Source organism: Boleophthalmus pectinirostris, unplaced genomic scaffold (genome assembly GCF_026225935.1).
Source record: "Boleophthalmus pectinirostris isolate CB_2022bp ecotype Guang Dong unplaced genomic scaffold, ASM2622593v1 HiC_scaffold_6, whole genome shotgun sequence".
NCBI classification, from domain to species: Eukaryota; Metazoa; Chordata; class Actinopteri; order Gobiiformes; family Gobiidae; genus Boleophthalmus; species Boleophthalmus pectinirostris.
Window position 1 is genome coordinate 26,157,309 of NW_026571447.1, and position 22,985 is coordinate 26,180,293.

Sequence of the window (22,985 nt, forward strand, 5' to 3'; positions counted from 1 at the left end):
ACCAGCTCAAAACGACCAACGAGGCACATCAGTCAAACCAAAAAGTATTTATTACAGAGCCTTCTCAGAGTGATAATAAATACATAACTTCGCAGCCAAATGGAAAGGTGCAAGTCCCACCACCCGGATGCTGGCTGAGGAACACTGTAGAATGTCCAGCGGAGTGCGTGTGGGCTGGTCCCGAACGCTGTAAACGCTTCCCTTTATTACGGTCCCAAGTGTGAAAGGCTTTGGTAAGTTTTCCCTTGAACAGTGCTGTAGCTAAATGAGTCTTGTGTATTATCTGATATCCATGGCATGCACTCCCATTTCATAATACCTTCCTGTCTATCACTTAGAGGTGTATTGTGTAACTTTTCTTTTCTCCATTGTTACTGCTTTAGCTGGAATATTCAACAGTATGACATTTATTTTTATTTAACCTTTATTTAACCATAAAAGTCTTATATCTATCTCCATGAAGACACCACCAGGACAAGTTACAGTCCTGATCTGTGGAGATGTCAGCCCTTTCACAGTGAGAATGCACGGTTTTCAAGGTATTTCTAGCCACACAACACCCGTCATTTATTAAAAGAAAGATAGGTACATTCAATGCCATACTGTGGAATATTCTTGGCAAAGCAAAGCAACAAAATATACATGGAACAGGTGGAGGCCCACCCACTACAAATGTTATACCTGCCAGATGTTTTGAAAATAGGTTTGGTTCACAATTTTGAATTATATGTTGTCTTATTTCTTTATCGGTAATTCTCATTTCTTAAAAGATATCTGCAAATGGTCAATCTGACAAATTTAATAGAATACTTCCCTTTTTTTACACAGATGTTTTGTGTCAGTTTTTGCTTCATGTGGTCCAATAATTACAGAGAATTTAGCCATAGACCATGTCCAGATGTCTGCATTTCGACATTTAAATAGAAAATGCCACTGCAGAATAATTATCTAGCTGCTCATTTTGACTTTATCGCTTCTTTAGAATGTTGAAAACAACATGAACACAACCTCTGAACAGTAAATATTGACATGTCTGGTCCGTTTGCATCCTTTGTGACAGCTGAAGTGACAGTGGAATGGCAAAGGTGAGATTTTCAGTGGAATGTGTGAGTGCGACAATGGTTCGTCCATGAAGGTCTCGTGTACAGTTGTGTCTTCATTAACATTTTGTGAGCTTCAGTCTTTGTCATGTGCTGGACCTTTGCAGTCACTGTGCCCAGAGTCAGTGCCAGTTCAGTTGAGGGAGGGGGATCGGTCGGTGGTCCACAGCAGCTCGATGTAGGGCCACTTGGTTTGTAGACAGCGCTTCACCGGAGTGTCGTCCGTCCGAACCATGGGGTCCTCGAACCCTAGCACCACAGCGGTCCCCTCCACGTACTCCACCTGAGCCGTCAGAGTATATAGCACAAGTGTGTTAATGCACAGTTAGTATGGTTAAACAAATACACAAACATCAGCACTTTCAGCAGGCTTTGACAGGCTTCAACTCTATTAATCTGTTTTCCGGCCCGTCCTGAGAGGGGGCCTGGAGGAGGGCATGGGCGGACGCTCACAAACACATACCAGCTATGTGCATGGTCTGCTTTTCCCATTACAAACTATGGGAATGGAAATGCCATCATGACCTTATAGGCACTCTGTATGTTTTCCACTTGACACCTGGAGGTGCTCAGAGCTGTAACAACTTATCCAGTGACTATTTTAAAATAATTAAACTATTTGAGACAAATTCCAGCTGGTAGCAACTTTTTTGAAGAGAGATTTCGCTAATCCGACAATACTCTAATGTATCTAATCTAAGCATCTGGGTTCGGCTAACAGGCCACCCATGCCTTTCTCAGGGTATTTTCTAAAATACTCCCAGAAGGAATATTATCTGACCTGCAAGACATCTAATGGCCTGCAAGAATATTTGTGTAATTGTACTATATAAATTAGCAAATAAATAACACAAATTTGTCTTAAAACAATGGTAAAAAAAAAACAATCACTTAAATTTTAGGCATCTCAAAGCAGAACTTGATATTCCTGAGTACGGGCCATGTGACATTTCTCCATCACACTGGGCTCTCCTAATGACCTGTATGGGGCCATTCATCACAGAGCCGCTGACACTGGCCCCTGAGCTGAAACGCTGCAGAAACAGAAGGCTAAGCCAGGCTTTTTGGATGGATGGACGAGCTATTAGGCTTGTAATAGCTACTGTTTATTCTGGAGGAGCATGTGTGCGCCTCTGCATGAGTGATGGCAGAAGCAGACTGGAAATATTGGGACGAAACACAGGGATAACCCAAAAGCCAACATTAGTTACAGTGAAAAACGTGAAAATCCCTGGTCCTTACCCTCTCGTTGTGGTTGGACTGTTTGAGCCCATTGTAGTGGTAGACGGGAAATGAGTCTGGGATTCCTGAATCCTGAAACAGAGTGAAAAACATGCATGTTGTTGAAAGGCTTTGGAACAGGTTTTTCTTACATAGATGGAGGTAAGACCAACACAGAAAGAACATGGAAACCTACAGGAGGTCTCTGCCCATGACCAACGCTTCAGGTTAAATCTTCTGTGAAATTGAAAAGTATGTGACAATGTTTGTGTGTGCACGGGCAATTTATCATCTACAGTATGATATCATTGTAGTTCTGAAGGAATGCAGTTAGATTATCACATTTATTAAGGCTGCAACAAACAGTTATTTTAGCAGTCAACTAGCCAGCAATTATTTTTAGAGATCGACTGATTTGGGCTTTTTCATGGCCGATGCAGATACTGATTGTTTAGACTCCAGAGAAACAAATAGGCAATAAGTTCTGCTGATATTTTTAGGGATATAGGGATGATTTAGCCTGATTCATCAGCTTTGATTTGTGGAAACCATCTGACCTCGCAGCATTAGGATTAGTTTGCTCGACGTAGGCAGGTACTTTTTTATTTAACCAATCGCTGCTATGGTTGTGACGTATGTAATGCGCCAAATCCAGTAGGAAGAAGAGCGATAGCTTCTTTCCCCTTGATAAACATTCTCTTTGTTCCAGCTTTAAATCCTCAATCTCGGGAATCAAAAAAACACAAAATGTATGGCTTCGTCTAGATCCATCTCGACCTCTTTGTTTACTGTTGTGCTGTACGCCAAAAGGCACCCAGAGAGGCGCTTGAGTTTGACGTCATGGCTTCTCAGCTCTTTGCTGATTGGCCAGTGCGGGGTCTACAACTTCTGGGGTTCTTGCAAACTGTCTAGTGTATTCCGATTCTTGACCTAGTCGCTGGAGAGAAATGCCAGCCTCACTAGGGACGATTTAGATTGGATTTAGATTGAATCAGATTTAGATTTTCCCCAAATTCTATAATTCAAATACAAACTTGCCCAAAACCATTTTTATCATAAACATATAAGAGAGCTGTGTGGTCACGTTTTGTGCAGTTATCTCTGTTAAAATAAAGTTTTGTGTGTACTCAGACCTGTACAGCAGGTCGGCCAAAGCAAAATATGGGCTATATAGTGACTGAAGGCTTCTATACAGAGAATGTTTACAAATAAAACACATTACTGAAAATCGCAAATTGATTATTCTTTATTGACATGTCCTGACAATGACACTGAGCTTAAACACTTCCTGTAGGTTTGGCTCCGAGGTGCTAATGCTAACAGTGTGATGTCTGAGAGCGTGGCCGTTCTATGTTTATGTGAAACCCAAGCCCTCGCCCCATCCCAGTGTGTGTCTGTGTGTGTGTGCTGTGTGTGTGTCCAGTCGGCTAATGGTAGTATAATTTCTTTGCAGCTCCAGGCTCGTTCCTCTGCATTGTCCCTAAAGCCCTGATCACTTTAACACAGATTCCCCCCATCTCTATCTCTCCCCTCTCGCTCGATGTCTCTCCCTGTCTGTCGCTCTCTCTCCCTCTCAATGTCTGTATTCCTCTCTCTCCTATAGCTGTATCTATCTCTCCCTCGCTCTCCTCCTTTGTGTGAGTTTGTATATCCCTTTCTGACTCTCTCTCTTCCCGTCTGTCGCTCTCTGGGCAGTTCATGTTTTGACCATTGTTTTTTGTAAATAATGCGTATGCAAATCCTTGAGTATTTTTGTAAATAATATATGTCTTCCTGTCATCTCTCTCTTTCAATACGTACCATCTCCCTCCATCTCCTTATATGCACTGCCTCATAAAAGGTGTCTTACAATTCTGTCTCTGATTCCCGATCATAAAAAAACAGCGATCTCACATTCGCAGATTTCACATGAGACACCACAGGAATGCACTTTGACATAAAACCCTTTGATTTACAAAAAGAGTGCTTCCCATAGACTCTGGAAACTGTTTTTAGTGCACGTTCAACTCCAAGCTTGTGTTATAATTGTGAAGAATGACAAAGCGGGTGTAATTTTAAACACATACCTGATCAGGGAAGAACTCCAGCAGAAATGGGCCCAGAAGAATTACACCCAAACTCTCTGGATCCAACTTCGTCTTCACCAAATTGACACTGAAAAGATACAGATGCATTTCTATAAAAAGTATGCAGACATGTCTTCTGTATTTTAAACATCACATAAAATGGGGTGGGTGTACACAAGCTTTTATGTAGCAGAACAGAGAACAAATCCTTAAAGCAATCCCACATACATTCTGGAGGTGGCACATCATTTGAATCATTCCATGAAAAAAAATTTAAATAAACATAATTATGTTCTGAATTCTATGGCCGCACATTGTGTCCCTCTCAACCACAGAGGCCTTTGAAAGATTAATCCCAACATAATACAACCAAATTATAAAAAGCAGGTTAGGTCTGGACAGTATACAAATAATTGTTTCGGATAATTATGTTTTCATTTATGAATTAGAAAATCACAATTACAGTTTTCTTTCCATAACAGGGTAACTTAAAAGGTTCTGGAAAATGAGGCTGAACGATTCAACCTTTGCATCATAAAAACTAATTTTGTTGGAAGAAAACCATATGGAGGAAACTGCCAGGAACGCTATGTTTGTTAAATCAGACACCTTGTTAGATAGGAACAATGTGAAGAAACTAGGGATGCAAGAATATCGATAACGAATATCGGCGCTGATCCAGAAAAATGATTGATTCCATGATATCGGTTCAGCACATATTGATCTGGATGTAACCTTAATTGAATGTAATAAGAACATTTACTGGCTGATGTAGGCCCAGGACTTTTCATAATGTTTGAACTTTAATTGATACAAAGCTGTGATAAACAACAGGTACATAACATAACTGGATTTTATAAATTAAAAATGCCATTTTCAAACACTACACTGGTATCTTTTAATATCGGATATCAGCAAATACTTAAAAGGAACTGAAAAAGCTGGACTGGCACAGCCCTAGAAACAAATGCCTATCCCGAACAGTTCATTCTCAGTCATGGTTCAACTTTAGGGTAAATAAATAAATGTATAAATAAGCAACAGCAGAATAATGTTTTGACCTTAGTTAGAGTTGGTAAAACTATCTTAAGACTACAATATCATCCGTCAGTCTGGAGCATTAAAGTGTGTGTGTGTGCATATCTTAAGAATACTGTGGTACAACTAAATATACCTCTGTCAGACATTCCTACGCGTTGGATCCGTTTCATTATTATTTCACTGATAAAAAATAGGCAGATCAGATTGTCCTTTTAAGGTGTTGTGCAGAGCTGCCTGGTTCATGCCAAGACTGAGAGGTGAAAGTGTGACCACCTTTCAGCTTATTCACTTTACCAGACCAAATCCAGAGCTTTTGTGGCATACACAGTAGAAAAGTGTGTAGCCTTAGTTAGAAATGAGTTATCTGAGGTTTGTCCATGCCGCAGGCCCAATATAACTGCATGTGACTGCATTAAATAATAGACTGGAAATGAGCAGGGTGTCTTTCTTTTATCTGGTTTAATCATATGGTGTTGGTCTGTAGTCAGTTGGAACAAAAATCATGTCTTGTACAGGCTATAGAAAAGATAATTAGGACAAGTTTTGGCAGATTTTTAGATGGGCTGGCGCCACCTACTGCCCCCGCTCAATTTCATTTCTCTCCAGCGACTAGGTCAGGAATCAGAATACACTAGACGGCTTGCAAGAACCCCAGAAGTTGTAGACCGTGCACTGGTCAATCAGTGAAGAGCTGTGAAGCCATGATGTCAAACTCAATCGCCTGTCTGAGTCCCTTTTGTGGTACAGTACAACAGTAAACAAAGCGGTCGAGATGGATGTAGACGAAGCCATACATTCTGTGTTGGCAACGATTTCCGAGATCGAGGATTTAAAGCCGGAAGAAAGAGAATGTTTGGTGAATTTTATCAAGGGGAAAGATGTTATTGCCCTTCTTCCTACAGGATTTGGCGCATTACATACGTCATGACCAAATAGCAGCGATTGGTTAAATAAAAAACTTACCCGCCTACTGTTGAGCGAACAAAGATGTCAAACTGAACTGATTTTATTAACATAGGTGGAAAATCTTCTATTTTAGAGTCCCACAATCAGTTCACAGTGCACATTCCAAACACACTCCAAACAAGAGCATTAAGGAGATAGAGGAGCTACACAGTTGGAGGTTTATACTCTATACTATATACTATTCCATACAGTGAATCAAGTTTTGCACTCTGACAGTTTTTCCCGACGCTGAAAGCGGTTAAGTTCATGTTGTGTGGCATTATATATGTTTGTGGTGGGCTTGTTCTTCTCTGTTGTGATGCATTGGCCATCTGGAGGTCTGCAGTCTGGTCTTATGCACTCTGAGGCTTCAACGTTCCTCCAATGGGAAAGTGCTCCTGTGTGAAGCGGCACTTTAAAGAGATTTCCGCCCTCTCCCGCTTTTTCTTCCTGCTGTTAATGATCTCGCCCTAAGCCCATGTTTCAGACTCGCTTTCTGGGTTCTTAGTTTCTTCCTGGGCTTTTATAGTGGTCTTACTTTATAGCAGCGTGGTAGTGAAATACGAGCAAGGGGCTGATGACCTGGCCTGGCCGTGACTTAGGAGCTAGAACTTGAAACTTGCTACAGGTGCCACACACACACAAACACATTCTAAAACATACAAATACACAAACATTTTAAGGGTTGGTGATATTAAAAAAAAAAAAAAAAATGTCCTGGTTGTGACAAATGTGATTGGATTGTTTAAAAAAAAAAAACTATAAGAAGACACAAGTTTTTGTAATATTTTTTGAAATCCCATGGCAAGTTTTTCTTTATTCTTAGCTCTTTTTTGCACATTTTATAAGGTGACAATGTAACTTTTCTCAGGATGGTCTGCCATGGTCTCATTTATCTCCATGGAGACAACTAGCTAACACCACCAGGCTGGATCTGTGGAGAGGAGACCCCATCCTTTTTTAAGAATGAATGTTTTCAAGGTATTTTTTGAGAATAGGTAAAAATACTTATTATTGAACAAATGCAAATAAAGAGCTTTAATGCCATGCCTTGGAACATTTCTAGGCAAAGCAATGACATCTCCATAGAGACAAGCAGGTGATGTATCTTTCATCAGAAAAAGGACATAGCGCATCTTTAGTATTAGAGTAAATATGTGATCATTCCATATTCAGTATTATCTTGACATATCGTAAAAACCCTAAAAACATACACAAAAACGTAAACTTACTACTCTGGCTCGGACACCAGGTCGAGGGCTTTCATCACATCCTCCAGGAGAGATTCAGGGATGAAACCATTATCTGGAAAAGACAGAGACAGAGCACAGACCATAAACCACAGCCTTCACCCACATCCACACAACATCTGGGGGATTTATTGTGTCTCCTGTCCTGGGAATCTGCTCATCTGGACATTACACTCACACATGCACCTTGTCCTGTCGTTTCTGACCTACATTCCTTTGGCATGATGATGGCTTTACCTGAACGAGAGGCACTTTAAACACCCAAATGTGTGGAGACCAAACAGAACCCATGTGTCTGTCGGAGCACATACTGTTTCACTTTCATTTGCACTTGTCTTTGTGTGGGCTATTGTCTAAATGCGCTCATGATGCACCAGGCTAATGTTACAGGGACCTCCAACATTTACAGGTGAAACTGAATTTTTCAGTTTATTCTGAATCACAATCAATCAGTTTCTTGAAAAATTGACATTAAAACATAACTGCAGAATACTCTGAAGTATACTTTTACATATCTAAATTTACAAAATGTAATACCTGAGTGTCTATTGATTTGATGGCACTGGCAAATTGTATTTTCCTTCAGCACCTTCTTTTACTGCAACATTAGATCTCTCTCGCTTACACCTGATGCCCTGTAGCAACCAGCCAATTACAGTGAAGGCAATATGGGTTCAAATGGGTTAAGTGTTTCGCCCCAGTGGGATTCACTAGGCCAAAGTTAGGACCCTCTAGTTAATTCTTTGTTTATCATCGTGTTCAAGCCTCCATTTTTGACAAATTACATCAGTCCGTGATGACAGCAGCTAATAAACAGTATTTTATTAACTGCAAATCCTGAAGGAAGAACCATAAGCATCGCATAGATTCACTGATCAATGCAGATTCACCCTGAGTTTGTGAGAGCTAGGAACTAGTTAGATAAGCTTAAATGCCTTCTACTTCATTTCACGGTTGAAATTTCAGATAAGGCAACTTTAATCTACTATACAAAGACTTTGGGAAAACCCTTATTTAACGAGCATGCGGTGCACGTACTCTGGTTTCACACTATCAAATATCCCACTTTAGAGCCTATCCATAGTTACAAGTGACAGTGTAGAGATCGGAATACAGCACAGACAAAACAGTGACAGTGAGCAGATATTAAAGACATGTGTGTAGATGGAGGAGAAAGAGAGGATCCACTTGTGAGTGTCTGGCGCCCTGAATCTATAACACCGTGAGTGGTGCTGAGTTCATGTGCAACTCCAAGAGATTTATGAGGCTTTTATACAACGCGGTGTGAGCTAGTGTACTCCACGGTGTGTCAATACATGCTCCGGGAATAAGCATACAATAAATACCAGACGCGTGTGAGGAGGAGGACCATATGGTTTAGAGCAGATTTGCAACATATTGACTAACAGATGACAAAAACTGAACAACAACGTACACATTTTTGCTCTGTGCATAAGGAAGTCTATAGATGTAATTGCTATTTTGGACGACAAAAATAACAGCTGGACATTTCTTGAACACATCATAATGTAAACAAATATGCATTCTTGTATTGGAGCCATAGAATGAATAATGCTGTTTGTGGGGACAAACTGTGTTCAAGTATCATCCAAGTCCAACAAACTCCTCATAAACTCTTGATGTTATGGTTCAAGTGCAGCTAATCTGGGTTAATTCAATCAATGTTCACTTCAGGACAAGCATGTGCCTCGCAAATGCAAAACCTAATAAGACTAAGAAGAGTCTGATAAATTAATTACAAAGAAAAAAGTTAGTTTTAAAGGACATTTATTTGTTTTAATAAAGTTCTAACCTAATCATAACTCACAATCAGATATATTGGGATATAATATAATGGGAAATGTAGTTTGAGCGAAGAGGTGGTTCATGGGAATCAGATTTTTCAATTTGGATGAGTTAAGTGGCTGGGATCTTACAGTGTAAATATAGAACCTGAAAGAAGGTTTTTTTTTAGAAACACTTTTTAATACAACAACAAAATGATAAAAGAATTAAATGTCTTCAAATCTTCCTTTGTGCACTTTGTATGTCTCCATAGAAATGTTACTGCTTCCTTTTGAATGTTCCACTGTATGGCATTCAATTTGATTATCTCCATGGAAACAAGAGACCAAGGCCAAGTCAGATCTGTGGAGAGTTGACCAGTGCCTGTTTTCCAAGGTATTATGAGCAACAAAAACAACCGTAATTCAATAAATACAAAATACATGCTATATTTCATCTCAATGAAGACAAGGAGTTAACGTATGCTCCTCCAGAAAAGTTACAGAGTACACCTTTAATGAATGCAGTGGTTTATTATAGCTGGAAATTATGTAATACTGACAGCAATGTAATTTTTTGTATGCACTGGTGCAACAAATCCTAGAGTCAGCTTAGGGGAGGAGCAATCACTGACTTTCATATCGATTTGGGAGATATTTAAACTATATGGAACTGCAGTATCAGCAGTCAAGCAGTGACCTACATTCTGCAACTACATAAACATCTTTGACCCTCACGGTGGACCCTCACTTTAGTTCTTCTGTTGTCACTGTGTCACATTTTGTGAACTTCCCCTTTACCTTTACCCCAGTCACCTTGAAGTGACAAGAACAAAACGGGGGAAAAAACAATGGAGAAAGAGAAGAAAAGAGAGGGACAGTTGATTCAGCTGTTTAAGGATCTGATCTCACCAAGCAAAACAACAACAGTCAAGATGAGAGAGGGCTGAAACAGAGCTTGGTTCCTCTTGTAGAGAATGAAAAGACCCATTTAAAAATTTGTGCTAGAGAAATATTTGGATTAATTATACCACATCTGTGTAGCATGTTTGGTATAGCCGCCATATTAACAGTCAAATAAACCATAATGGCCAATAAAAACGTGAATGAAATGAGTAATGATCACATGTTTGCCATACGGTAAATACAGTACACTTTTATTACCTTCAGGATCAAATGACTGGAAGACCCTCCTTGCTTGTTCAGAAGGTGACTCAGGACCCACCAGGGACATCTCCTGCAAACAAAGGACATTGTGTGTTTTTATCAGTTCATGGCTTTGTGCACATGCAACATGAGTGACCATAGCAATCACCGCAATCCTTAGTGTTATTAACTGATCTGCTGATAAAGTTGACAGTTTGTTTTTATTCAAAACACGCAATCAGGAAATCCAGTCTTGGTGTGACTCATGACGAGCTGTACGGTGTTTGCGGGGGAATTTTAGAAAGAGCAATGATGGCATATATACATAAATTATGGTGATGCCTTCTGATGCTGTTTGATTACACAGTGAAACAGGCCTGACTGGACTTATAGCCTGCTGTAGAGCCCAAGTCTTTGCTGTAAATGCAATGCGACAGGCAGGTTGACCAGAACTCCCACAAAGCTGTTTTCCTAAGTTTATTTAATCAGTCATCAGATTCTAATAAGAGTCTGGGCAAAGCTATTTAATCAAGCATAGCAAAAATGTAAGGCCAAAGCATTTGAATAGTGAAGAATGTAAATTAAAACAGAAGGAATATTATTAATGTATGGCAATAAATCCCATACGTACACCCATTAACTATTTCAATTGAAGCAACCTTCTCATAAAGTGGAGCAACTAAAACAGCTGGGGGAACACATTGTGACTTGACACATATGTAACAGGTAAAATACATCACATTTCTTTAAAATGAGCCTATGGAATTTGTCTGGTGACTTCCACTGAAGTGAGCACAATCCAAAACACTCATATTTTTAATTTATATAGTAATATTTTAAAATTCACAATGCACTTAACACATACAAATGTCAAAGCACTACACAAAAGATGAAAGAACACGGCACATTCTTTAAAAAGAATTCAAAAAATAAAAAAACAAAACAAATTTAACCAACTTCTGAGCTATGGGTTTTGAAAGGATTGCAATATAGCCTTCGTATTATGTTCAGAAAACATTTAACAATTTGTATGTTTATCAAATGAAATCGAGACATTACTAACAATTTGAGTTCAGAGCCTTGTCTGGCCACATGTGCAGCCAGTCAAAAGGTTCACACTGCCCCTCCATAAAAACGAGGGAGGGGAACCTGTATTTATGACAACCAAGTGCTGGACAAACACAGCCTGTTTTTGGAGAGCCAGTGAAGCCTGCTCATCTCCTTTAGCTGGCCTTTATTAAAGCTTGAGCCTGCAGATCCACATGGACTGCTTGGGTTTCATGCTTATTACTGTACTGGGGGCTAACTATGAGAAGAAGACAAGAGATGACTCCCAGCTGCTGCCTCTTCATATGCAAAGAAAAACAGAGAAGCGAAAGAACGCACTCGCACTCTGCATCACTGGATATGTTAACACTACAGCTCCATAAATTAGTGTGAAAATTTGTCTCTAGTTTGACAGGGCGAGGTTGCACTTATAGGGGTGGACAGGGGTCACTGTATTGTCTCAGGAGGAGTTAAGTGTTAAACGTGTCTCATAGGAGTCACAATGTTGACGAATGACACTGTAAATGAGATTTAACATAAGCTATGCACTTTGAAAAATGAGCTGTCTTCATTTCAAGCGAAGACAATGTGTTTCTCTTACACTGACGAATAGGTTAATTGATCTTGGGTTTCCAGATGAAGTCCGCGTATATGGGTTCAAATTCCTGAGGTGCACGTCGGCCACAACCCCGCGGTTTACAATGTGCAAAATGAGCTTGTTCTGTGTAAATCACCTGGTTCCAGGATGTCAACAAAGCGGCAGACTGGTAAGTGGTCCTCCTCAGACACACATGAACAAAACATATGATTAGCTCCAGCCCATACGTTCTAACACAGGCCTAATGAGCGCAGAGAGAAGAATAGTGAGTCATAGAAGATCCAGATTTTGACATAATGCCGGCGTACTGTTAGTGGGTGTGATGACAGGTCTGCCCCGCTGCCTTTCATCTGTGTTTTATTAGAGGCCCGAGGAAGATGCTGCGGAGTTGGAAAACATGTCGTGGGGCTGGGCGCTCCACAGGGGAGGTGTATGTGTCCGCTCTTTAACCTGAAGGGTTTTTGTAAGTTTGTGTCAAGAACAGAGAATGTCATACGCTGAATTTAAGTTTCTGTGCACTGACTTGCAAAGTGGTAAAAAAAAAAATCTCAAAAACAATTACTAGTTTAGGAACACTTAATAAAAAGTATTCAAAACAATATTCAGACATTATAGAGATAATTACAACTAGTTTCGTCTTCAGAGAGTTCACGCTTCACTGTGATTAGTTAAATCCGCCTGTCACTTATTCAGAGCATGACAGAGACTGACCAGTACGAGGCGTGGTTGGGTATCTGTTTTTCTGTTTAGTGCAGCTCTATGCTCAATGACACTAAATCAGAATCAATAAAATAACATATTGTGACAAGGATCATTTCACAACTTAAAATTTAGAGTTCACCTTTCACCGTGATTTGACTAAATTCATCACTAAATGACGATTGTACTTCTGCCATGTTTTCATTTCTTCAATTGTGAATTACAATCTCTGGAGTCCAAGTTTTGTGCACACATCATTGACCCCCCTCCCCACCCACTGCAACAACAAGGTAAAAACAACACACCAGGACACCCGCACTCCGGGAAATTAAACAAATACGCAAGCTTAATTTCAACCATTTTGAAAAACAATGAAGCATATCTTAGTTTAGGAGCCAACAATTTTAAGTGCTAAGTTTCAAAAAGTAAGCAGTTTTTGTGTTATGAAACTACACTTTTCTTACAACACAGAAACATATTGAGTGTCCCATGACTTTTTTCCACTCTCATCATTATTGTAGTAAAAGAACAACAATGTCCTTTTCCTGCTCCACAGATTTCCTCCCGGCTTCTTCCTTTGAACCTTTTCTAAATGCTTTCTTTATTTTTGGAGTACTTCCCTTGCTCCCTCCTTCGTCTTTATTGTCAATACTGGTTTCTCCATTCATTCTTTATCTTTTGGTCCAGGCCCTACATTAGTAAAGAAAAGCGACAGGACAGATAGACATGCTTTACTAGAGTTACCCTTTCTGATTCTTCCAAAGGACTTTTTGTTTGCGCTGAGAGCTTCTGAGTGGCCATAGAGTGCGTCTGTGGAGATCAGTTTTCTGAGAGACAAAGCAGAGGTCTTGGGTCTGTGTGTCCTGTCTTGTACCTACTGAGTAATGACATCCCTTGACCACAACAACACAACACTCAAAAGTTATTTATTTTAAAAAGGCCATTATACACTAGTCTGAAATAGTTTAAAAGTCTGACAACTAGCCTTTCCTCAAAACGATGAGTCATGGAAGGACGAGGACAAGAACTGCACTTGGCAATGCAATGAAAGGTGGAGAAGTTTATAAGAAGCTAAAACAATAGTTAATACAGATGCACAATATAACCTTTCTAATGGAGGGTAAGTCGCCTCCTTGTCACCATGGAGATGTAACTCCTTTGCCTGGAATGTTCCACAGTCAATTATTACAGCTGTTTTTATTGCTCAAAAATATCTTGAAAAACATTCATTCCTGTTTTGAGTGTCTGCAGATCTGAACTCTTAGTTGGTCTGGTGGAGTTACGTGCATATAATCATGATGTTATTTTAGCTTAATGCCATACTATGTAACATTCCAAACAAAACATTAACATGCAGACAAGCAGGTGGTAGCCCTCCACCAAAAAAGTTACATAATAAACCTTGGAAAAATGGAAGTCATGGTCAAATTTAGAGATAGAGATTGACTAATTATGCTAGATTAATGAACAGTGTATGAAAGTCCAGTTCAGGCATATTGAAACTGAGAATACTGAATATAAAACGCAACATGATTAAAAGTAAAAGGTCATTTGAGTACAGAATATGGCCTTGAAGTCAATTTACATGAGTACCTTGGTATGCTTGCTTGCTTATTTGTTTTACCTAAAGTAGCCTACATCTTTTTATGATGACAGTGAACAATAGCTGAACTTGTAATAGGCTTTATCCATTATATATCTGATATGTTCCAGGGATGACTTACAACAAAGTAGTGATTGATGAGACTGTCACAGATCAGAAAGGCAGTGTCTCCACAGAAAGGGAGACATGACACCAGAGGATACTTGTACAGTACACTAATGGGGGAACAGCACACCGGGGACCACCACAACAATATAACACACACAGAAACATGGGCTGGTTTTCACAAGATTACAATGCTCTTTAGTCCTGCCTGTCAAAAGTTATTAATGACTTGAGGTACAATGCTTTGTAAATTGTGTGGGTAAGCGGCATCCACACTTTGATTGTGAGAACATTTTTATAACCTATTCTAGGCATTATTAAAGTTGTTCATGGTTACAGAGCAATTTACATCAAGTTGAGTTTTAGACTGTACTAAGTATGGTTAAATTAGCTCCTACTTGCATGAATGCCTCATTTAGTCCATTATTACATTTTGGGACTTATCTTGAATAGTTACACAGCAGAAATATATTATTAGCTCTGGCAAAAATAGGCGCTTTAATCTTGTAATCAAAAAGATCCAGATGGCATAAAGTACTTTTCCTGTGTTATCTTATCAGGCTCACTACAGTTATTTTATGCTTAACTGCTGCAACAGCACCCCAATCAAAAGGCACACTTTTTCATTTAAGTTTCTTCTTTATTTCCATGATTATTTGTATTATAGATTCTCACTGAATGTATCCAATCTATGAATACACAGACATGAACTTGATTAAGATAAAAAGAAATTATTTAAAAAAAGCCACCCTTTATTTTGAGCCTGGTTTGTACTTTTGGGCCTATCATACATACTGTCATGAAGAGTTAAACTTACCATATGGTCTAACTGTAATTCTAGGTCTTTATAATTAACACAGCTGGAGCCAAGCGTGCTTGAAAGTGTCTGACCTATAGCAGACACTGAAGGACATTTCTGAGTGTCCAGACAAGAGCGGGTGTCTTCATAGGCTGGGTGCGCCACAGGTGCTCCTCTCCGTAAATCTGACCCACACCACGACTACACAACAGCTCACACTACAGCAGACATTTGCACACAAAAACTCACACAAAGTTCCCCAGAGAGTTTGATAAGCTGCCTGCAAACCTCATCACTCAGCAAAGCTACAAGAGGAGGAGGCCCTATGATTCTTTTCCAGACTGACCACCACACTGCACTAATGCATCCTTCATTTTCTCTACCCCCTTTACACTCCCATGGGGGCCTATAAGCAGTGAATAGGGTAGCACTGGAAATATCTGACTTGGGCAAATTGGAAACCTGCTTCAAATGCAAGAAAATGAACCTCATGCACAACCTCAAAGTGGGTAATATTGATAAAAAAGAATATACATCTCATAAATATATTTTTGATTATCCAGATGACAATATTCAGATGATATTAAAACAACCATCAGACATGTGGTAAAATGTTTCTATAAATGTAAAATGACTGTAAAGCTATCCATTAAAGTGCAGAAATATCACATTATGTCCCTATTTCATTACAATTATTATTTTTTATTATTATTATTTTTAATTTTTTAATCAGCTTTTTGTATTTTTTTGGAAATATTTAATTTTTGCATATCACCCAAACAGCAACTGCGATATAATCTGTTTTTCGGTATATTACCCGCCTCTAGTTTGATCAAATGCATCTTTCATTCAACATCTGCCCTTTTCTCCGTTTTCTCACAAACTTAAAAATTCATTGCACACCAGCCTCCACACTCGAATACACACATTATCACAGCCGTGTGTTTGGGGGCAGTCAGAGAAAGTGGAATGGCCTTTGTGTGGGTAGATTAGATAAAAACACTAATACTATTACAGTGATGGTCTAAAAGCAGTGGCCACACACTGGTGGGGACTCATGGGAATAGAACACACAGCAGTCCCCAGACACATCAGAGGGCGGGATCAGGTTTGCTGCTTTTGTGGCTCGATATCACATCTAAAAGCTGTATAACCAGGTAATGTGTATTTTTGTGTTGGAGCATGGGAAATCTTTTTTCCCTTAGTGTGCTTCAAAATAGCTGCTCCTTTCAAGGACAAGAGGTGGCTGAGTGAAGCCTCTGAGCAGATGCCATTGTGTTATATACTCTGTTTCAAAGTGCTAAAGGCCATTAGTGCCTATAGTGTGAAGCCTGTGCATGGCTAAATGTGTGGATGTGTGTAACACAGACAGTTCCCACTCTGCTTCGGCACAAATGGAACCAGATGGGAACTACGGACTCACATTCCCTACAGGAAGTCATCCACCTGAAGACACACATACAAAGCTAATGCTAATCAGGATTAGGTTCCCTGTTCTGAGGAATGCACTTGTAAGAGTTAAACTATGTATCTGTGTATATGTGAACATGTCACCGTTGCCAGGGGAGGGGGGTCATCAATGCGCATGACGACGTTCATCAGAGGACCAACATATGATCCACGTGCCCCGCACACAGCTACATGTGTAACCGAGCTTTAATCAATGCCGTATTAAGGGCATTGCTTTATAATGAAGATGATTGCGGGGGATTTTTTGGCCTCTTCAGTGCCATTTCCACAACAGCAGGGAGAATCGATTTACTCTCACTATACCAGCTGAAGTAATGGATTAAATTACGGTAAACTTCTGCGATGATAAACAGGCTTGTTTGAATGCAAACTGGAGAGCAAGCACCAACTGACACAAGCACAGCCATCTGATGACTCATACTTCAAAGTGTCTCCTGGAGTAGAGTTGACCTCATGGTATGCTTTGCATTCTAGCTCAGGGTTGTCCCATATGTTTCTGTGTGCATAATTGCATTTGCATGTTGGTTTGCTGAATGAAGATATGGGTATTTTCCAAGTACCAAGACATCATTTGGTGACCAGAAAAATGTATTCAGTGACAATAATTCTACCCGTATACACCGAGGGTCACACTGATTTGACCCTGTTAAGTTGGTGCCGTATTTATTACACATATAACATAGCAAAACAAATTGCTGGCAGAAAAAGTCTGCAAACTTGATGTTACGTTATCAGATGTTTTGCCATGATTTCGTTGTTAGAGAATTAGCTTTACTTCCTGTGCTGTTTCTCATTCTTTTTCTGGAATTTGTTAGCCAACAGAAACAAATATAGAATTCATATGACCCAATTACTACAATGTATGGAAGTCTTTCTGAAGCTGTTTACATTACAACCAACATACATTTCAGTTTATAAAATTTCACAGATTAACAAACCAAAAAAATATATAAAGTGAATGATTTCTTTGAAATAGTGAACACTTCTAAAGGTTTCAGACTAACCATATATGACTACCTGACATGTGCACCCCTCCCCTTTTCTCCACACATTGATATCTGACCTGCTCTATATTAAATCTCTAAAGCACATTCCATATTTTGGTTTTCCTAACCTGCAGGGAAGTCTGGCTTATGTTCCACACAAGGTCCTAGTGTTTGAAATATACTTTTGGATGACTGAGCTACACTTACCTTGGTGAAGAACACTGAGAGGTGAGTTTCACTGCCAAGGATCCAAATAGGGTATTTTGGAGATTTGAGGAATGCCCCAACCTACAACAATGAATTAGGTTTAAAGTGACTGAATGTTCATGCACTAGCAAATCATGTAAAATATGTGTTTAATCATCCCATGTTTTATTATTTTATTTCCAAGATGCAAGTGATTGCAAATGCCAGAATATGTAGTGAGAATAAATATGAAGGTTGGAAATTTTATCCATTGTAAATCCCAGAACCAAACACATTTACACATGAGAACTCACTTACGTATGAGTTTAACTATTTTGAATGACTTTTTAATTTATAATAGCCATCCAGATTGTTATTCTTATAATTACACGCACATGAGCTGCTTAAAATACTTTAGTCTAACTTGAGTACAATTTTTGTTAACTCTCTTCACCTCTGCACATCAGCAACAAGGGACAACTCCAATTATGCCACTTTAAAACTAGATTTATCTGGTATGCATTGATAATACTTAGCTTTACCTTGCAGTAGCGAAGAGATTCCATGAGGGTTAAGAAACCAACCATTGCCTGCTTGTGTATTCCATGTAGTTCTGCAAAAGAGGAAAAGGACTTGAAGTAAGACGCACTGCACAATTATAGACAAATGGTATTGATTTGTATGACTAAGCAGCGTGTAGGATTTATAGTATCTGGTGAATATTACAGAGATTTAATGCCTCAGAAAGAAGATCTGTGAGATTTCTGATCTAATCTCTGTTTTGTACAACATTTGAGAGCAAGCGTAATGTGTAATGTAATTTTATTCTTACTCATGCCAGAACATTCCCTGTCTCCATCCCACACATTCGAAACGGCATGGCCAGTAACAAGAAGGTTAACCAGGCTTTGGCTACAAAAATAGAAATTGAGTACAACAAGTTTTACAATATTAGTAACTGATTTTCTAACAAACATCTCTGAATTAAATTGGTAAAGAATATTATATACCTGCCATGGCCATGCACTGGGTCTATTAGAGGCTCCAATGTGTCCTGGATTTCATTCCTTATATTCTCTATTCCCTGCACCACAAAATATGACAAGATTTAAACAGAATCAATGCAACATACAGTACAGTACATTTCCAGCACTTAACTAATTTTACCTTAGTGAAAATCACAGAATAAAGGAAAAGCAAGACCCCACAGCACCCCCTCCAGGTGTGGTAAAGAGACAGCACCTCCTCTCTAAGATCAGCTACTGACATGATAGATCGTTTACTGCAAAAACAGAACAGATAAGAATTCAAAACATTTTCTTAAGTACATGGAAGTAATTTGAGATCTATAAAATATTCTTCTGGTTGTTTCCATTGTTGTGAAACTGTCTTTATTTATTACCATGGTACATATTCACTGTGAGTCAGCAGTAGCTTTTTGCTGACAGATAGTATTCTGCGCAATGAAAGTTCAATACTGCTCTGGCAGACGCAGTTGCATTCATTTTGTTTGTGTGACACACAGTTGGAACGCTAAGACTTATATTTGTGTAAAGCAACCAGTGCAGAGTCAGCATCTACTTGATCGCAAATATATATTTATAATAGGTTTGTCATGGGCTGTCTGTTATAAGAAAAGGTAAATCATGACAATAATGATGAAACATCACACACAGGTAAAACTTACTGAAGCACACTGTGAAATCTTTCAAAGCCAAACTCTTCAACAGCCAAAGCAGCTTCAGGAAAAAAACAAAAAAACAAAACACATACAGTTTAGAATCGCTGACAGTAACAAACACATTGGGATTTGAATATGGCACATTTTAGACTCACAGGGCTGTTCTTGTGCTGGCTGGCTACTCTCTGGCTCTGGTACATCCTGTGAGTTTGGCTGGGTTTGTTCTTGTGTGTTTGTGTGCGTGCTGCTAGCATGTGGGCTCTGTCCCTTGGCCCACGTCACTAAGCAGTAGCCTGTGGAGGGACTGGAGCAAGCGGATTCCAAGATCTCTGTTAGTGTTGAACACAGCGCGGTTTTCTGTTCTTCCTCTAAAAAAAAAAAAAAAAAAAAAAAAAAAAAAAAAAGGTTTTATGAAAATCATGATTAATATTTTGGAAGCGTTTCAAATTATTTACCAGGCATCTGTCTCCAATTGGGACTTTCGCTGTTGAATAGAATGTTCTTTAGGAGGAATGCCTGTAACAAATACACATGCATTACTTACAAACAGTTTAAAGTTAAATAATATGTATATAAATCATATAATATCAAACCTGAACAGGTGCAATGACAGCACATGGACCTCCTTCAAACTGCTCCAGTGCTGTGGGCTCGTGCTCGCTGAAGACAAATCCTGTGGTGACAACATAAGAAACGCACATGGATATCTCAGAAGCTAACAATTAGTAATGTGTTAATAATGACAGCTATTAGCCACAGTTGTTGAATAATTCCAAACAATGTTCGGCCTACACATACCTTGGGTCCATCTCTGAAAGATGGATGCAGACACTACTCCATTGGAGGGCTTCCCCCAAACCAAATCCACCACTTCTTTATTCACCTCAGACATGGTCTTTCACCAGTGACAGGTCCACAGATGCTTCAGAGTGAACGCCACGAGCGGACAGCAGAGCTCCGATGAGACCTGCAGGGACTTTCAGGGGGTGACCGACCACTTCTCTGGGCAGACCGATCCTGCGGCATTGGCCACGAGCTTTCAGCGTGGGACGATTCAGTCTGATAGTTTGAGTTGGCGATAAACTGGCGACAGGGGTGGTCATCAATGTAGCCAGCAACTATAATGGAATGAAATATTAACATAGTTTAACAATTATAGCAAACGGAAATATACCTTCAAATAAAGTACTCTAAATATTAATGATAGGGCAGGGGTTAATTGAAACATTGTCCACATTTGTAGCTCATACAGCCTTGAATCATATGTTGCTCGATACGACCTCTACACAATAGATGGCTTAGCCTTTGTCTATGCGTTAATCCTATAAGGTGCGACTGAATCGTAATAAAAACGATTTAGGTTGTACAGTAGCTCCCCATGCCAGCACTTAGCTAGCTTTAGCATAACTAGCAGCTAATGATTCATTGCATTCTTTGATTCATTTACCTCTTATTCATCCGCCTCGGGAGATGCTAATATGCTCACACAAGCTATCTACAAGCTAGTTAGAAATTGGAACAAAAATAATTACCTGAAAGGAGCTTGGCTGTTCAAATCGCTTTTGATTTGATCGGTATTTTGGAGCAATTTCACTATCATCAACGTCTCTGTCATTCGTTTATTTACATCAGATTTACAAAAAACGGTGCGTACAACGTGACGTACTCGCTCATTGGTCAAAATCTAGAATGTTCTCGATACGTCACAGAGGTGGCGGTTTTTCCTGTCTTCTGATTGGCTGTTGTCTGTGTCCATCAAATAGCCCGCCCACAGAAAGAAGCGCTCGAGTACCATTCATGTATTTTACAAAAAAAAAAACCTCTCCAAAAAAATCACACATACGCCTATAAAATTGTAATTTTATTACAAAGCATATCTTTATTTCACAATAAAGAGCAGCCACACCGAACAAGGGTTTTTTTTCATTTAAAATCGTGCTGCCTAACAGTTATGTCCGCAAATGCTATCCGTAGCAGCCGCTATGCTTTTCCTCTCTGAGCATGCGCACTTGCGGCCCTGTGTTAGCACGCGTGTTGGTGTTTGGAACATGGATCTGGTTTGGAATTGTAATTACACATTGTAAACAGTGAAATATTGCATTTAAATAATTTCCATTCATCACTATGGGAGGGCAGGCAAAAGGCAAGAAGAAAAACAAACCTAAGAAGAAAGAGAACCGGCCTAACAGGGGTAATTCCTGCAATTTTCATTAAACGCACTGTTCATAAGTTATAACATACTGAGAGACTGAACCCAATGTTTGCATTTATTAGTTTACTGGTTGGGACAATTTGCTATTTCAAATGTGTGATGTTTTCTCGTCAACACAGATCCAGCAATAGTTGGATTGTCACCTCAAGAAAGGATGAAAGTAAGGATACATGTGAAAGCCAAGAAGAAGACAGCTGAGAAGTACTCTGTGCAACAACTTTTGGAAAAGGTAATACATACTTGTTGTTCCGGGCATAATGTTGAATGGTCACTCTATCCTAAATGATTGGGCTGATGTATTATGAATTCACAAGCCTACAGTATAATATACTTGGCTAGACTAACTCACCAGATTGGATCTTTCACTAATAATTGCATTTTCACTAAATTATCATTATCTGTCATGTAATAGAACTCCAAGCCCTTGTATTAAATACATTCTCAAACAAACATAATGTATGCTTGACCTCTTCAGACAGAGGAATACATGGACAGCTTTGACTTTGAGATGGCCTCACTATTTTGTCAACGAGCTCTGGACCTGGAAGCCACCAATCTTCAAGCTCTGGACATGCTCGGACATATCTATTCAGAAATGGGGGATACACTAAAAGCTAAGGAAGTATCCTTTTGCATGTCTGTTGGGTGTTATCAGCTATAGGTTTTAAATGTATGCTGCAATTAATTAATTAGACCATTAATCAACAGTTAATTTTAGTCCTATCAAGTCAAAGTTAAAAATATGTGGAAAATATGGTGATTGTTCAAATACTTTTCTACTTGATTTCTTGAGTTAGTTGTTGCAGACAGAATACTTTAATTATAGTATAAATTAACAGTCATATAAATTTCATCATCTGGACACAGAAAACCTTGACTAACATCCAGGTTTTTCAAAGAGCAGTGGAGCTGAGCCCCAACATTGGCCACAGGAAGTACATGTCTTTGGGACAGATACACACAGGACAAGAGGCTGTGGACTTCTATCTAAAAGGAATACAAGTTCTGCTTTCTGCACTGGAAAAGCAAGAAAAGACAACAGTGGG

At 39.3% G+C, this 22,985-nt stretch overlaps 2 protein-coding genes across 2 annotated transcripts in view; one reads left to right on the plus strand and one right to left on the minus strand.

Moving 5' to 3' along the window:
• Nucleotides 1–28: 28 nt before the first annotated feature.
• On the minus strand, nucleotides 29–21,404 carry mindy3 (MINDY lysine 48 deubiquitinase 3). The gene is made up of 16 exons (XM_020937461.2): nucleotides 21,260–21,404; nucleotides 20,526–20,845; nucleotides 20,321–20,400; nucleotides 20,183–20,243; nucleotides 19,883–20,095; nucleotides 19,734–19,785; nucleotides 19,214–19,328; nucleotides 19,057–19,130; nucleotides 18,879–18,958; nucleotides 18,589–18,659; nucleotides 18,068–18,148; nucleotides 10,572–10,644; nucleotides 7,606–7,678; nucleotides 4,388–4,475; nucleotides 2,343–2,414; nucleotides 29–1,383 (listed from the first exon to the last, which is right to left on the minus strand). Exons 2-16 carry the CDS (start codon nucleotides 20,617–20,619, stop codon nucleotides 1,234–1,236), a joined length of 1,377 nt encoding a protein of 458 aa, XP_020793120.1. The 5' UTR covers nucleotides 20,620–20,845; nucleotides 21,260–21,404; the 3' UTR covers nucleotides 29–1,233.
• A 331-nt stretch (nucleotides 21,405–21,735) lies between these two features.
• The window catches only part of si:dkey-12j5.1 (uncharacterized), a 31,624-nt gene continuing 30,374 nt past the window's right edge, over nucleotides 21,736–22,985 (plus strand). The window contains exons 1-4 of the mRNA XM_020937553.2: nucleotides 21,736–21,918; nucleotides 22,059–22,168; nucleotides 22,415–22,561; nucleotides 22,828–22,980. Of these exons, the coding sequence (XP_020793212.1) occupies nucleotides 21,852–21,918; nucleotides 22,059–22,168; nucleotides 22,415–22,561; nucleotides 22,828–22,980 (477 nt within the window). The 5' untranslated portion in view covers nucleotides 21,736–21,851. The remainder of the gene's footprint in view (nucleotides 21,919–22,058; nucleotides 22,169–22,414; nucleotides 22,562–22,827; nucleotides 22,981–22,985) is intronic.

Coding starts and splice junctions, on each gene's coding strand:
- mindy3 (XM_020937461.2), bottom strand. CDS start 20,619: ATGTCTGAGGTGAATAAAGAAGTGGTGGATTTGGTTTGGGGGAAGCCC. Junction 18,660..18,878: donor CAGGGAATGTTCTGGCATGA/GTAAGAATAAAA, acceptor CCTCTTTTGCAG/AACTACATGGAATACACAAG. Junction 18,149..18,588: donor AATCTCTTCGCTACTGCAAG/GTAAAGCTAAGT, acceptor TCATTGTTGTAG/GTTGGGGCATTCCTCAAATC.